The sequence below is a fragment of the Ascaphus truei genome, chromosome 11, assembly GCF_040206685.1.
Source record: "Ascaphus truei isolate aAscTru1 chromosome 11, aAscTru1.hap1, whole genome shotgun sequence".
In the NCBI taxonomy this organism is placed as follows: Eukaryota; Metazoa; Chordata; class Amphibia; order Anura; family Ascaphidae; genus Ascaphus; species Ascaphus truei.
In genome coordinates, this window is record NC_134493.1 from 55,271,531 (window position 1) to 55,285,398 (window position 13,868).

Genomic DNA, 13,868 nt, shown 5'->3' on the forward strand with positions numbered 1-13,868 from the left:
TACGTGAGTGTGATGTATTTTTATCTCTGCATGAGTTGCTTACAAGTACAGTATTTTAAAGCTGCAGTTAATTATAAATCGGATGCAGCTCATAAACTATTTTTTCTAATCTTCTACCGAAGAGAACTTTCTACCAGAGAATTATTTTCACATTGCAGTGACAGTGTGGTATATTACGATGTACAGGGTGCAGTATACACAATGGGATATATTAACAAATAGAAATACAGTCTCTGAAAAGAGAGGTTAATCTCTAACCCGGCAAAGAGAAAATGTAAGAGAGTATATTTTCCTTGTCAATTCTTTTGCGTTAAAATGTAAGGAGATAGTGGGAACTGTCCAAGAGAGAACGTCATTTATCCCGATGGGATTCATTTTTAATGCTGTGTTTAGAACCATCTCTAGTCTTGGACACATCCTTTTGTTGAACGTCAACCAAGAGCATTTCAGGAGTGAAACACCTACCTTGCTGCACGACACTCGATACTGGCTTATTGTGTCTGATCGCATGGCCGATGCCAAATGTCTAGTAGAAAACTCAGTAGTTTCCCCCCAAGCATAACCATGAAAGTACTAACCTGCTGCATGCATGTTTGAGGGGTATCAGTATGGAGTATCTGGTTAATGCAAGTGCTGGCAGTGGCTTAATGAGTTGCCGGCAGTCATCCTTGTTTTACCCGGCAGCTGATTATTCCTAATATGCATTGAAAACAATGTCAGACCAAATTATTGGGTTGTCTGATCGTATTTTATATTCCGTCACGCGTATTTTTCTCTCACACTTGTTCTGCAAATTAACTTTGTTCAGTAGTCTTTATTACCCATCATGAATCCGCACTGTACATGCAGGCATGTGTATTACTACATTGAACACCGAGATCTCTAAAAATCGAAGGAGCCCTCTAATCTGATTTAACAAACTGTCTAATTTCCATCTGAACAGCGATCGAGGGGCCGCCTGTGAAGAAGTTATGTTCTGCTGGTTATTCTTGTGTGGTAAAGAGCAGTAGTTATTGGCACCACAAAAGCCATTTGGTAGGAGAAAAAGCTTGGGGGGGGGGGATGGTGTTGGCTCTGGGCGGGGGTGGCTGATAGTGCTTAAAAGTTCTCTATCTGCCATTTGGTTAACTTTCTAACAATTATTCTGTTGTGGGTATGACCTGTCATTGGGGTATAGCTATTTGTATCATACCTTCACCTAACATTTCCATTTTTAGCGCATAATCTCTTGGGAATAGAAATTAATGTTTAATTTGAATGTAAATGTTTATTTTGTGAAATAGTAACCATCAAAATGTATTCATAGGAAGTTCTTCTGGCATATTCATTTGTACACCATGGAAAGGAATGGAAGGAGGGCATATATGTTGGGGAGTTTCAAGTAACTCAAGGGTGTGACCCAGGTACTGTTGGGGAAGCATTATTCAGGGTAACAGGATGATCTACCATTCATGAAAGTTTGCAGTGGGTAAGAGGATGGAGAGGCATGGGACAGTTCCAGGAGAGGTAGTGAAGAGACCGTGGGGAAAACAAAAAAAGTGCACAGAATATACACAAATTATCCAAATGTGGCATAAACGTCTTTGTTCATTGGATGGACTATACAGAGCCTTTCATGGTCATACAGTATGTGAACAGCACTTAATGTTAATCATGTCTGGTTTCTTCCAGTGGATAAACTGGTTGTTGGCTAAAGGAGCTACTTAATAGAGAGACAGAGAGCAGCAGACAGAACTGGTGTAGGGGTATGAGAGAAAATGCGGACCTAAAATGATACCTATTGGATGTTTATTCTATGATGCTTATGACGTTATTAAAACAGAATAATTTGTGTTTTTAATTAACCATTGAAACTTGGGATTGATCAAGCAACACATTAGCTGGTTGCACTTTACTAACTATATGATACTTCCCCGAACTGGAAACACGACTGCTTCATGTTAAATAATGACTTCAGGCCCTTATTTACCTACACGCTCACTTGCACTTTTGCCTCTACCCCTAGTTCCCACACTTTCTCCTGTAACCCCGCCTTCCTAATTTCCCACTCTCTACTGTCATTTCCCTTATTCTGCAGCCATCAACTCCATCTGCTTCTCACATCACATCCCCATCCTTCAAAAAGATCCAACAACTCTCCCACTCTCTTCTCCCTACAATTTACTCCTTCTCTATGGTGAAATTTTCCCATAATCCTGGCCCCATCCACATACTAATCCTTTCACGTCAAACACCCTACCCCAACGTCTCTCTTTCACCACGTAGCGCCAATCTCTCCAGCCCCCTTCCCCGTTACCTCTCCCATAACGTCTCTTTTCCTGTGCCCTTTGGAATGCAATAAACTTACAGCAATGCATAGTTAATCATTTCCAACCAGCTCAACCTCCTAGCCATTACATAAACCTGGCTCACCCCCTCTTTCCCTTAGCCGCACCCCAAGACAAGGGAATAGTCAAGGCGGTGGAGTAGGCATATTACTTTCCCCACGCTGCACATTTCACATCATACCCCCTTTCCCATCCTCATCCTTCACGTCTGTTTTTTCCCTCTTTTTCTGTGTTGCTGTCATCTATCGCCTCTTAGACCAACCTCTCAATTTCTTGACATCTTTTCAGTCTGGCTTCTTCACTTCCTTTCCTGACACTCCTGTTGTCATCCTGGGAGGTTTTAACATACTTATCAACCAATCCCCAGTGTCACTTCCGCCACCCCGTTTCTCTCCTTAACCTCCTCCCTATGGTCTCTCCCAATGGGCCACCTCTCCTACTCATTGCAATGGACACTACCTTGACCTGATGATCTCCCGCTTCTGCTCAGTCTCTAACTCCTCCAACACTTCATTCCCTCCTCTCTGATCTTCACCTCATAACCTTTAACCTCACTCGACCCTCTGCACCCTCCAACGCTTATTTTCACATGCACATACAGAAACCTACATGCGCTAGGCCACCTCCAATTTTCAACACCTTTACAACCTCTCATCTCTCCCATCTCTACCCTTTCCTGCCCAGTCCTAGCAACCTCTTGTATTGTCCCAGAATATATTTGTATATAGTTATCATATCCCCTCTTAGACGCCTCTTTTCTAATGTAAACAAAATCTTATTTAGATAGCTGCTCCTCATAAATCAGATTATCCATCCCCTTTATTAATTTGGTGGCTCTTCTCTGCACTTTTTCTAGTTCCATAATGTATTTTTTTATGGAGTGGTGCCCAAAACCGTACTCTCTATTCAAGGTGTGTTCTTACTAATAATATATTTCAAAGGGGCATACTTATGCTTACTTCCCTTCCATCCATTCCGCGTTTAATGCAAAATAAGATCTTGATCACCCCCTTCTCCTGTACACTCTCCACTCCATTGGTCTCCATGATGTTGCCCTCTCCTGGTTCACGTCCTACTTTTCCAACCGATCCTTCAGTGTTTCCTTCTCTGGTGTCTCCTCCTCTTCACTCACCATTTATTTTGCAGTGCCTTGGCCCTCTGGTCTTCTCATTCTACACCTTCTCTTGATGAATTAATACAATGTTTTTGCTTTCAGTGTCATCACTATGCCAATGATACCCAAATGTAACTGTCCCCCCTCTCTCGTCCTGTGTCACCAACTGTGTCTCCGCAATCTCTTCCTGGATATCCTACTGATATCAGAAGCTTAACATGTCCCAAACAGCACTAATACGCTTTCTCCCTTCCACTGTCACACCTACACCCAAACTCTTCCTCACTGTCCATAATACCACAATCTCATCAACACCCAAAGCCCGCTGCCTAAGGGTCATCTTTGAATCTGCCCCATCTTCATTCCTCATATTCATTTACCAAGTCATGCCATCTCCACTTCCAAAATATCAATATGATACGCCATTTTCTTACTCATGACGCAACACATATATCCTAATTTTCCCACTCATCCTGTCCCGAATGTTCTACAGCAACCTTCTCCTAGGTGGCATTCCCCTTTTCTGCCTGTCCCAACTCAAATCCACCAAAAAGGCTGTGGCCAGACTAATCTACCTCGCTCACTGTTCCACTTCTGCTGCGCCACTATGCAAATCTCTACACTGGCTTCCCATAGCCTCTAGAATCAAATTAAAAACCCTAGCTCTGACCTACAAAGTTCTCAACAATGCTGCCCTCCCCCCTTACATCTCATCCCCACATATAACTGTAAATGCCCCCTACGTTCTTCACATGACATCCGCCTTTCCTCCTGCTTTATTACCCCGTCTCACTCCCGCTTGCAAGACTACTCGTGTGCGGCCCCCTCTCTCTGGATTTCCCCACCACGCCGCGTCACTCTCCCCCAGTTTACAGACACTTAAAACTCCCTGAAAACTCACCTTTTCAAGGAAGCCTATATGACATGCACCAAACATCTGCCCCCATCCCCTCCAACCCTGTTGGGACTACTGTGCGACTGGACTAAACTCCACGCTAACAAACATTAACATCCACCCCCCTCCCCCACATTGTAAGCTCTCCGGATCAGGGTCCTCATTACCCCCTACATCTGTCTGCCCATATCTGTCCTTACTTGTCTGTAACGCTGTTCATGTAATATACATATCTCTGTACCCCCCATTATACCGCGCTACGGAATATTGTTGGTGCTTTACAAATAAACAATAATGCTGGTCCATTAAGGCTACTCGGAAATCTATATGGGAATATAAACTGCATTTGCTTCTTTCCTACAAGGTTTTAGCCAGACATCCCAGTGTGCCTCGTAGCCAAGTATTAATGTACCTTCACCTGAAAGCTTTGGGTAAATCTTCTGCTTAGGATAAGTGTATATTGCTCTGTGCCTCCTACTGATATACATATATCCATTTCTCCACCGTGTGTCTGACAGACAGAATATCCACCTAGCTGTTCATGCTGACAGCTTCAAGTCCGACATTGTGAGCGTGAAAGAGATGCACGACATTTGGTCGTGGATCCCGGAGAGGTTTGCCCTGTGCCAGCCCCTGCTGCTCTTCACCAACCTGGAACACGGCAGCAGCCTCACGAGGTGAGCACTCCCTTAATCCCAGGAACCTTCCTCTCACACGGCTCTCGCTTTCACGTCACAATTGGAGGCGTGTATACGTCAGTCTGCTGCCCCAGTTTGCCTTTTTAATTTATGCAAGACGGCCTGATGGTGTTTTCGTGCTTATGGTGTTTCTCCCACCCCAAAGAGTTTACTGCAGTACTCCATTCCCACGCTGCTTGGGCGTATGTTCAGAGCTCTCTGTTATGTGCCCTGTATTTTATTATATCTGTAAATCACTGCATATCTAAAAACAAGCCATATTGTAGATGTATGAATTCTGCTTTGAGCCAGTGTAACTGGATAATCCCAGTTATTATATTTGTCCAGAATGGAAGATTCCAGGCTCCGCGAGTGTTTGCTGGAGAGGGCAAACCTCGTAAAGATAATGCCGAAAAGAGGAGGAATAAAATGACCCTGCCCATTGTCCTACAGGCCTGGAGAATCAAAGCATCCGTGCTAATTATTGTAAATCAGGGGCGGCCAGTGCCAGTCCTCAAGGGCCACCAACTGGTCAGGTTTTAGGGATATCCCTGCTTCAGCACAGGTGGCTCAATCCTTTGCTCAGTTGGAGCCTGCACCAGCTGTGCTGAAGCAGGGATATCCTTAACATGACCTGTTGTTGGCCCTTAAGGACTGGAGTTGCCCACCCCTGGTGTAAGTGTTGAGATGGAGGACTGCCTGCAGCAAGTTATTTTAGTAATAAAGGGGAGTAGGCTCATTTGTTAAGGATGTGGTCATTCGAGAAACATGTATGAAATGCTTTTATTTGGGTTTAAATGTATTCTTCACTGCAGCAGCAGCAGCTTCTCTTTCTGTAACTGTGAATAAGCCCGGGACGGTGAGTGCGAATAAGCCCGGGACGGTGAGTGCGAATAAGCCCGGGACGGTGACTGTGAATAAGCCCGGGACGGTGACTGTGAATAAGCCCGGGACGGTGAGTGTGAATAAGCCCGGGACGGTGACTGTGAATAAGCCCGGGACGGTGAGTGTGAATAAGCCCGGGACGGTGAGTGTGAATAAGCCCGGGACGGTGACTGTGAATAAGCCCGGGACGGTGAGTGTGAATAAGCCCGGGACGGTGAGTGTGAATAAGCCCGGGACGGTGAGTGTGAATAAGCCCGGGACGGTGACTGTGAATAAGCCCGGGACGGTGACTGTGAATAAGCCCGGGACGGTGACTGTGAATAAGCCCGGGACGGTGAGTGTGAATAAGCCCGGGACGGTGAGTGTGAATAAGCCCGGGACGGTAACTGTGAATAAGCCCGGGACAGTGACTGGGAGAGAGGAAGGTGTTTTATTGTTTTTTCTACCACATTACATTTTATGTTTTTAAAGCTGAATAATTTATTGTAGCTTGGATATAAATGCCTGTTTCTTACAGAAAAATATCTGGTCTTTGTGAACTGAGCAACATACTTAACCCAATGATTAGAGGTTTAGTTGGCCATATAATTGGTGGCAGTCGGGTAACATTTAAGGCCTTATTTTAACAAGCTTTAGCCGTGCATTACTATGTAAGTGAAGGTGTTAAAAGCTATTAGGGACTTATTCTATGTTCGCCAGCATGGCCCATCAGGCCGTTTTCACCAAGAACTTCCCATTGACTTCAATCAGGAATTTTGGTTTTGATCGGCCACTTCAGCTGATGTAGAATAAGTCCCTTAAAGAGCCCCTTATATCTCCAGTCATTAAAAGGTCGACATTAGAGTTCCCCATAAGGAGAATCCTTGTTCTTTGCGCACTAGTACCTTGTCGGTTTATATGCCCTGATTTGCTCTTCCTGTATCCAGGTTTTACATGCACTGCGAGGGACATGAGCCTACACTGCTCCTGATTAAGACAACATGCCAAGAGGTGTGTAATGTCACCGTGAAGGGTGACCTCAATCCAAATGAATGTATTGGCCCCGCAAACTGTACCCGATGGCGCAAGGCCACCCACATTTCTCACTTCACTGCCCTACAGATGTAATTTTTGTCAACTTTTCAAACAAGAATCTCATATTAAACAAACATGCAGGGGATGTAATTATGTACTGGTGGGTGGGAGCAGATGTGCTGCTTTTTATTTTTGCTTGTTAGTGGTTTCCTACTGGGGAGCACATACATAAAATTCTCGTCTCTAATATATAAAAGAAATCCTATGTAGGTCCTTTGTAGAAGTAGACTTATTGTAGCATTCCCCTTCTACCCAATGGCTCTCCATGGCAATATTACTCGATGGTGGCCCACCTCATGAGTGCCCTTTGTGTATTAATTGGGAAGCAGAACTTCAGCCTCGTGCATCATTAATGAAGGTTCCTAATGGCTTCCAAACATTTTAAATGAACTAGAACAAAACCACCAGCTCCTTCTGCATGCTGGGACGCACATGTTGTCCAGCCCGTACGCCTGCTGATGGGTACCTGTCTTTCCAGGTGTGTGGGGCTTTCCTCTCCACTGACTGGGGCGAACGCAAGAAATGTGGCAACAAGCTCAGCTTCTTTGGCACAGGGGAGTGTTTCGTATTTCGGGTAAGGAGAGGACCTGCAGTACATTCCTGCCAAGAGGAGGATCGGTGTTTGAAGAATGATATCTGGCCTATTAAAGCTTAACCATGTGTTCTATATTTCTGTTAGGCCTGTTGATCTAGGCACAACGTTGTAACTTTGTTTTTTTATAAATATATGCACGTTCTTCATATTATTCTGTTCATCCAGCTGCAGCCCGAGGTGGAACGCTACGAGTGGGTGATTATAAAGCACCCCGAGCTTGGCAGAGCGCATCCAGAGTCCGCTGACCATAAAGCAAATGCTTGTGCAATAAACGCAGCTGGCATTGACCCGTCCGATCGCCTCTCCCCTTTCCTTGCCACGCGCCACTTCAATCTCCCCACCAAAACAGCCTCCATGTTCATGGCTGGCAGCACGGATTGCATCATAATAGGTGAGTACCAGCCGGCAGGAACCCACACACTTTGCAGTCCACCTACAGCTTATGTTAAAGGTGCACGCCCTGTCCAAGTTTCTAGCTGAAACTCAAATTCACAGGCTCTGCAACATCACAAAAATATTCTTAATGTTTGGAAAGGGAAAAAGTAAGTTCTCCCGAGCTTCGTTTGGCAGAGGCCTAAGTTCACTGAACGCTTCTCCGATCTAGTAGTGTTGTTGTCTGTGATGGTCTTACTGGGCAACACAAGGAGTTCATCAATGAACTCAAGTTGTTTTATTGATAATATTACAACCTATTACCAAAGCGCACACTGCCAGGACCAAAACAGCTATTAGGGCTGGGAAATAATCCTGATCTAGGAATTTAGCACATTTAATTGAGCCATGGACAGCAAAAACAGAGTTATTTGTTGGTATGAATTCTTGCAGTGCCTTAATTGCATTTAAAGACGTTCCAGGTTTGTTTGCCCAGCGTAATGATGGAGTAAGGCAGGGGTTCACCAACAGGTCAACCTTTTAAAGATTTCCCTGCTTCAGCAGACGTGGCTGTCGAAAACTACACCACCTGTGCTGAAGCAGGGACTGATTGAGCCACCTGTGCTGAAGTAGGGATATCCTGAAAACCTGACCTGATGGGGGGGGGGTCTTGAGGACTGGAGTTGAGCGCCCCGGAGTAAGCGATGATGCAGAGTGTAACCTTTCCCTTGTTGTCTGGCAGGCGGTGGTGACGGGCAGGCGATATACCTGGACCCGGACCTGAACTATGGGAGAACCAGTCACGCCAACACTTTCAACAACCAGCCTCTGTGCTCTGAAACCTTCCAGATCGCAACAATAGAGGTGTGGGGATTCAAGGACAATCTGTGCAACGAAGGCCGGTCCCCTGCATTACATTGACACCCATACAATGGCATTCTGGGTATGTCTCACCAGGGAAATCTAAGCAGGCACAGATAGGGACTTAATGTTCAGAGGTCGCGCACTTTATCACAGGAAGTCCTCTGTGCTTGTCTATCTATTCTTACGCAGGAGCTGGTGTGGAAACACTGTGTAGCTGATGATTTTGCTTAGATGTATGCACAAGCATAGTTCTACAGCCCTGTACACTGCTTTCCCCTACACCTGACACTGGCACACATTGCATATTCACACACGCACAGGCTTTCAAGAGCACACACTCATGCACTGTTGGCACTTATAGACACAGGCGCACACCCTGCTGCACCTGAAGAATGGACACAAATGATCATGCAAGATGGCTAACACGTGAGCAGACAAGTCGGCCTTCCATTCTCTTTAAGCCCCAACTCCTTTACACTTTTGATCAATAGGTGATGGTCTTAAACACCCTTTATCACCTTCCCTTTAATAGCATCTTCCCCACCCCCGTTTATTTCACATGCGCACTGAAATTCACGGCCATACTTGTTGCAATACCTCCCGTGGCAGCTATCCTGTTTCCTGTGTGTCTTGGGCTTTCTATGCAACGTTTGGCGTGTCCTCTCCCCTATGGCGACTTCCACCGGACCAACCTTTTTGCTGCTGTTCCTAAATGAAGTGACTGCTAAAAACGGAAATCTTTGTCCCAAGCGTGACGGATGTTCAAAGATGTGATCTGGTTAGTTTAGAAAGTCTCTAACAAACAGGAGTATACACTGCTCAACAGCAATTGAAATGAGGAGATTTTAATTATAATGCCCAACATGCACCTCAATAGGAAGGTGCAAGGGTGCTACCTATGCAAATAGGGTGAATATTGACAAAAAAGGGGAGAGACTGTGATGGAGGTAACAGACCATCCCAGAAGATTTGCGTCTACGGTGCACATCTGGGCGGTTAAAACGCAACTTTTATTGAGTAAAATGTAAAAAAGATGGCCAATAATAAGTGAAGTGATATACTGGTGCAATATAGTTTATTCATTGTGTTAACCCCAGGATAAGTGCAGAGCTCAGGTTATCCAATGGCAAATACACACTGCTTACACTGTGACCAGCCAGGTGAGTGACCCGTATGCCTATCATTTTAATAGGAACCAAGGCAAAGATACAAAATGGGCTCGGGTAACATGGGACACCCTTTGTCTAGGAACATACTAGGGTAACATGGGACACCCTTTGTCTAGGAACATACTAGGGTAACATGGGACACCCTTTGTCTAGGAACATACTAGGGTAACATGGGACACCCTTTGTCTAGGAACATACTAGGGTAACATGGGACACCCTTTGTCTAGGAACATACTAGGGTAACATGGGACACCCTTTGTCTAGGAACATACTAGGGTAACATGGGACACCCTTTGTCTAGGAACATACTAGGGTAACATGGGACACCCTTTGTCTAGGAACATACTAGGGTAACATGGGACACCCTTTGTCTAGGAACATACTAGGGTAACATGGGACACCCTTTGTCTAGGAACATACTAGGGTAACATGGGACACCCTTTGTCTAGGAACATACTAGGGTAACATGGGACACCCTTTGTCTAGGAACATACTAGAATCAAGAGAGGTGTAATTAAATAACCCGTTAACCTGAGTTAATATCCTATTTTCCAATTCAATTATTAAACAGAGGCAGGGATATGTAGTCTGAATAGGCATGGGCATCACAAGTCTGTCTCTTCCGAGGGGAATTACTAGGTTGAACGAAGATATGGATATGAAGCTTTTTTTAACAAAGAATTTATGGAGAACAGGCGTATATGTTAGCCTGAGGGGAAAGAAAACCTAACTACCACCTCCTTGCTGAGTGGGTCACTAAAATCAGGTGGCTGCCTCTCTCAAGCTGAGCTTATACCAGTATGTAACAATGCAGTTCGCAATTGCCTATTGGAAACTAATGTTGCCAATTCCTGTGAGGGCACGATCAGGAATATAAGGCTGCGGACATGTTAGGAGCGCGCGTGATGTCATGCCGTGTCTGCCGCAGAGGCGGTGTAGCCCGTGGCGTCTGGAAGAGGAGACGCGACCATGATCAACTCTAATTGGAATTTGGGGGCATGGCTGTGACGTCATGTGAGCAGTTGCGTCCTCATTGGCTGAGGTCTCGTGACCCGACTGTCGCACGGCAAAATCAAAAGATTTTGTCTCCTCCAGCCTTGCTCTTGCCGACGTGCACGTGTCTGTGCACGCGCATTATGGACGTCGCATAAGCTTTCATGTGTTTGCGCTACGCACACTCCTAGCATGTCCGCGGCCTAGCAAATTATACCTTTCACTTGCCCGGTCGTATCCACATACTATCCGTCTCTGCCTCTTGCTGAGCTAGAGACAGAGAGGCATATCTCTATAGGCCTGTTCTCCATACATTATTTGGTATTATAATGTATATTATACAACTTCACTTATTATTTGCCATCGTTTTTTAAATTTGACTCATTAAAAGTTACGTTCTTATCGCCCAAGTGTGCACCGTAAACTCAAATCTTCTGCGATGGTTTAAGAAGCCTAGCGTCAATTACAGATTGTGGGGGGAGGGCTTTGAGGAATAAAATTAATCATCTCATTCTTGTTTTTATTCCATCATCCCTTTCCTAAATCTCCGTCAAGTTAATGCATTCCAGCATACAAGGTGCTTCGTTTCGGGTTTATTTCATGCAGTGCTGGTATCCTATTGAATATTCCAAAGGGATTAAACATGGTGGATATTGGCCTTATTACATCACGTCCTGTTTTATATCGGTAAACGTTATCTGGGCTGCGACACCCTGCGTGTGGATAGGGTTCTGGGCAGGGTGAGCAAAAGATGTTTTTGAATCCGTTTTTTTTTCCCCCTACTTGGAAAGGAATTTGGCAGTAAGTTCGCAGCGTGCAGGCGCTGTTACATCGCTTGCCAGATCTGGGGAATGTGGGTGCTTTAAACGCCTACCCAAGTGGTTCAAATCCAACGATCAACCATTCGTGAATAAAGTCTTGTGAGTCAACATATCTTTATACGCACCCTTTGTTGGAAAATAAACCATGCCTTCCGTGCACTAGAGACCTGCAAATCAACTCACAATTCCTAGGTGATTATTAAACCTATTCTTCCATTTATTTTTATTTTTGTTTTAAATTTACGCTGTTTCTTTTCCAGTATAATTGATAAATACAATCTCTTGCTTTCTATTACATGTGCGGTTTTTGCAGGTTGAGACCCTCGTACGAGGCAAAGCATGAACCTTATTTATTCCTTTTTCTGTTCCTATTAGAAAAGGTATTTTGTTATATATAATTATTATTTTTTATGATCCGTGTTGTCAGTGTTTCACTAGAGGCATCAGGGAGTATTTTATAGGACCAAATATGACCAAGTGCAACTGTGGCTATAACTGGTAAGCCGGTGCTTTTTATACCTGGTCTCTTCTGCGGTGGCTGCCCTCCATTTCCACATAGATTTGACATGTGTGACAGCGGCCGGTGAGTTGAGAAACCCAATGTACAATTAAGTGGGCTATTCACCCCAATATTTTCCTGGTTCCCTTGTCACTGGTGTGGAGTGAGACAATGCACAAGGAGCCGTGCAATCACTTCCCTAATGAAGAATGGACACTTACTCTGTTGGAATCGCCTTTCTAAGAGGTGGAAATTCTGACCGAACATTATAAGTCTTATGGTTAAAAACAATCATTGCAGTAGAGAAACTCTCAACTCCAATTCTCAAGCCCTACCCCCCCTCCCCCCCCAACAGGTCAGGTTTTTAGGATATCCTTGCTTGAGCTCAGGTGGTTGAATCAGAAGCAGTCTTTGACTGAGCCTCTGATTGAGCCACCTGTGCTGAAGCTGGGATATCCTGAAAACCTGACATGTTTGAGGGGGGGGGGGGGTTCTTGAGGTCTGGAGTTGAGTACCCCTGCTTCATTCCCGCTCTATATCAGGTCTATGTACTACGGCACGTTTGGAGCAGAGTGTGTTTTAAAATATTGCACCTGTTTGTTTAAATGCGATGTTGTGTTGGGTATAAAGTTCATGCATCTGGTGCACACTTAGAAGCAGAAAATTACACCACCTTTTAAACCTAGTAGATATTTCTAATTGCTTTTGAAGAACAGAAAACAATCTGATCTTTGTGTCATCTAACACTTATCGACAGTCGCCAGATCCCAGGCTGGCACACATGGGGCACAGATGAGACAGTGCAAAGACCTTGATACATTGATGTTAATTGAAAATGAAGCTCTGTGCTCCAAACTTGCCTTAGTACAGGGGTGGTCAACTCCAGTCCTCAAGCCCCTCCCCCCCCCCCCAAGTCTTCAGGATAGCCCTGCTTCAGCACAGGTGGCTCAATCAGAAGCTGTCTGATCCACCTGTGCTGAATCAGGGCTATCCTGAAAACCTGACCTGTTGGGGGGGGGGGGGGGCTTGAAGACTGGAGTTGTGCACCCCTGCCTTAGTACATCGAACCCCAAAGTGTCTTCAGGTGTTTAAATGGACTCTCCAATGTACAAGGCAAAAAAATAATAATCCATCAGTGTAACTAGCTTCTTTAGCAAGCTCCAATCACACCTACAGTGACATTTGTATTTAAAGTATGTGTGTAAAGAAATGAATATGGCCTATAGTGACCTGTGAATTTAATTATTCTACTTCTGTTTAGATAGTGAGAACATGTAAAAACCCAATGAAGCATTTGGTTACCAAGAGAAAATCAATGAATTAAAAATGTATTTAAAAGTATGTATACTTGTCTGTGTTTTCTGTTGTAAAGGTGTTTCTCAGGGCTCTTGAACTGGTGTTTGGAGTTGGCCCTTCGGCTCTGTTCCTGCTAATATAATACTAGTTTGCTTAAAAGGCCAAGTGCAGTTTTTCACACTGGAACGCCCGTGTAAGTTAATATAAATATGCAGTATATGGTACAGATGTTAAAGGTTTTGTATAACAATTCTCAAGTCTTGAAGGGCATCTAAAATGACGACATT

General features: G+C 44.6%; 1 protein-coding gene across 4 annotated transcripts in view; it reads left to right on the forward strand.

Annotated features, from left to right (window-relative positions):
• The window catches only part of TBC1D24 (TBC1 domain family member 24), a 48,844-nt gene extending 35,218 nt beyond the window's left edge, over window positions 1-13,626 (forward strand). For all 4 annotated transcript variants that reach the window (XM_075566416.1, XM_075566419.1, XM_075566418.1 and 1 more), the window contains 5 exons: window positions 4,855-5,013; window positions 6,825-6,888; window positions 7,451-7,546; window positions 7,733-7,958; window positions 8,682-13,626. In XM_075566416.1, coding sequence (XP_075422531.1) covers window positions 4,855-5,013; window positions 6,825-6,888; window positions 7,451-7,546; window positions 7,733-7,958; window positions 8,682-8,860 — 724 coding nt within the window. In that variant the 3' untranslated portion in view covers window positions 8,861-13,626. The remainder of the gene's footprint in view (window positions 1-4,854; window positions 5,014-6,824; window positions 6,889-7,450; window positions 7,547-7,732; window positions 7,959-8,681) is intronic.
• Window positions 13,627-13,868: the final 242 nt, after the last annotated feature.